Genomic DNA, 2875 nt, shown 5'->3' with positions numbered 1-2875 from the left:
CAATCACACAGAGTCACATGCATACGTTCTATGGATGAACCGTATGAAAGAGCCAAGCTTTCCCCTCAATTTCTTAGAAATTTTTCATATTAAAGAAACAGAGAATTTTTATACCCGCATGCACTTGGAGAAGAGCTAAATTGACTTCAAGTGTGGAGTTTTATTCTAAGAAGTCGTGTTATTAGTAATGGAACAAAAACTTTAAACATTATTATTGTACTCCTTAGATCTGAAAACTTACACAAACTGCTCATTCGATATGGGTCTGGCACATCTCCTTTGGCTTGTAAGCCAAACCACACCAACAATATCTTCAATCCTCCTATGTCTTAACCCTAAACTCTAAACTTACTCAAACCAATAGTTTACAGATGTCTGTTATAATGCAGTTATGCAAAGTTAGTTTCAATAGAAAATACTATTCTCGAATGATTTTTCCGACCCAAGGAAAAGAAGTCTCCGATGATTAGGTGATGTGACTAAACTGACAGAGCCAAGCAAAGATCTTCTCCTACTTATATTCCAAACGTAAAATCTTGAAGTTCAAATCTTCTATACTCCTTTTGTATGTGGTTTTTTTTTTTGTGGTTCTCCTTAATTTGGTAGTTATAAACTTAACACATATCAACCACATAACTATTGAAAAGCCATACATAAAATAAGTACAGAATATTAAATAAAATTCATAAGGAAATCTACATCAATGATTTGGTGAAATGACTCAAATATAGAGAGCACCAAATGTCCCCAAGGTCTACACGTCAACTTCTAGTGTGGTCATGAGTCATGACTTCTATGCAAACATTTACCAAAAGTCTAATAGAGACATGACTAGTACAAGTCACTCGTGCATACAATAATATGTTACATATCTTAATTATTATCCCAATGGATCGAAATCTCTATATCTATGCAACTTTGGTGTTGGATCTTTTAAATAACTGAGAAAATCTATACAAGGCCACCTATTGGAGGACTGGCCCGCCACAGTTCAATAAATTAAAAATGAAGGGCAATGTGGGCAAAGTCGGTGATGACTCGTGAGGCTTTTGCCACAAACAATTGGGGCCTCAAATTATTTAAGCAATAATGTTACCTGAAATTGTGACAAAGTAACATGCTCTCCATATTAACCCAAAAGTCTTGTCACTCTCACCTTTCATCAATATATATAAACGTATTCCAAGATATAGTGAGACCAAAAACCTCAAACTTGAGCTCTTGTGAAACATAAAGAACAGCTTCAACCATGGCTGCCAAGTACAAAGTCAGATCAATCAGCCTACCCTCAAGATCACACCCCACCACTCTTAGGGTTGAAGAAGAGCTGAGTAGGCTCCAAACATCTTCATCTTTTGCTTCAATCTGCAAAGATCTATGTGGACTAGAGGAGTTGTATGATTGTGTGGATGATCTTTTACAGATGGCATCAACCCAAAAACTCCTTTCTCATTACCAACAAGAGAAGTGTATGGATGAGTTGTTGGATGGATCACTGAGGCTCTTGGACATATGTGGCATCACAAGGGATGTCATGTCACAAATCAAGGAACATGTTAGAGACCTTCAATCTGCTCTTAGGAGGAGAAAGGGAGACTCAAGCATAGAAAGCAGCATTGCAAATTACAATTGTTTCAGAAAGAAGATGAAGAAGGATGCCAAGAAATTGATCACATCACTGAAGCAAGTAGACAACAAAGCATCACAGCATCTAGAGCAAGATCAGCATGCTTCCGCGGTGACTCGAGTTCTTAAAGAAGTGTTTGGTAAGAACATGTCTATCTTTCAATCCCTATTGGTCTTCCTAGTAGTTCCAGTTTCAAAGCCAAGGTCAAAGAAGTGGTCTTTGGTATCAAAGTTTATGCACAAGGGAGTGATAGCATGTGAAGATCAGAATGAGGATATTAATGGCCATGAGTTGGATGGTGTTGATGCTGCTCTCTACTCTCTATGCAAATCTTCATCAGCTCCTACAGAAGGTGCTAATGTTGAGAAGATTCAAAACGCACATAAAAAATTGAAGGCTTTGGAAGTCACCGTTGAAGGCCTTGAGAATGGTTTGGATAGCGTTTTTAGGCGCTTGATTAAAACAAGAGCTTTTCTTTTGAACATAATCTCACAATGATGTGTTTTAAAAGGCCGCAGTTATTTGTTTCAAAGCCTCTAAGGCATCCACATTTTATTAGGGTTTCCATTGGGATTAACACTTTTTGATACATTTGTTAAATGTATAGCCATACAATGAAATACAATCGAATCGACACCTTGAATCACATCAAGATATTTCTTTCCTTTATCTTTTAGGTAATCGTCTTGTGATTTGTATCCCAAAAGCATCAATATCGCAAACCCTAAACAACTTGCAAGGCTAGTGAAACTTTTGGAGGAATTTGATTTTCTAGGAACAGGAAGAAAACCATTAAAGAGGTTTATTCTTGCCTACGTCATCCTCTCTTCAGCTGTCTTGTTCAACAAGGGGCATCAGAAAACTAAGGATGTCATCATCTTATAGCTTTATTTCATACATATGAAAGGGCTTCGATCAGATAACTAATGTTATGTCATCATCCTGTAACTTTCTAATGCCGGCCCCCGCAACCTTCTTGGCCAACAAAAAAGACAAATGACACTTTCTTTAGTCACATTGAGGCACATGAGATAATTGATGAGTAATTTATTATATATATTGTTTGGTAATAAATTTAGGATGATGCTAGAGAGATCATTTTTAGATCATATTTTGTAAATATATGATATGTCGATTGTTGATTGAAATCTTTATTTAAATATTAAAATAATCGCTTAACCATCAATTTTCGCATTATTTTTTAACAATATTTATAATCTAAAAAGATGATATTTCTAGTATTTTCTA

General features: G+C 36.0%; 1 protein-coding gene across 1 annotated transcript; it reads left to right on the top strand.

The window, feature by feature from the left end:
* The first annotated feature begins 1189 nt into the window (after positions 1-1189).
* Positions 1190-2273, top strand: LOC126610205 (uncharacterized). The gene has a single exon (XM_050278200.1). It carries the CDS (start codon positions 1250-1252, stop codon positions 2123-2125), a length of 876 nt encoding a protein of 291 aa, XP_050134157.1. The 5' UTR covers positions 1190-1249; the 3' UTR covers positions 2126-2273.
* The last annotated feature ends 602 nt before the right edge of the window (positions 2274-2875 follow it).

The sequence above is a fragment of the Malus sylvestris genome, chromosome 2, assembly GCF_916048215.2.
Source record: "Malus sylvestris chromosome 2, drMalSylv7.2, whole genome shotgun sequence".
NCBI lineage: Eukaryota > Viridiplantae > Streptophyta > Magnoliopsida > Rosales > Rosaceae > Malus > Malus sylvestris.
The sequence above is the reverse complement of the archived record's forward strand: the minus strand, read 5'-3'. Positions and strand labels throughout refer to the sequence as shown.

Bases quoted from the DNA above. Each gene is read 5' to 3' on its own strand.
- LOC126610205 (XM_050278200.1), top strand. From the start codon at position 1,250: ATGGCTGCCAAGTACAAAGTCAGATCAATCAGCCTACCCTCAAGATCA.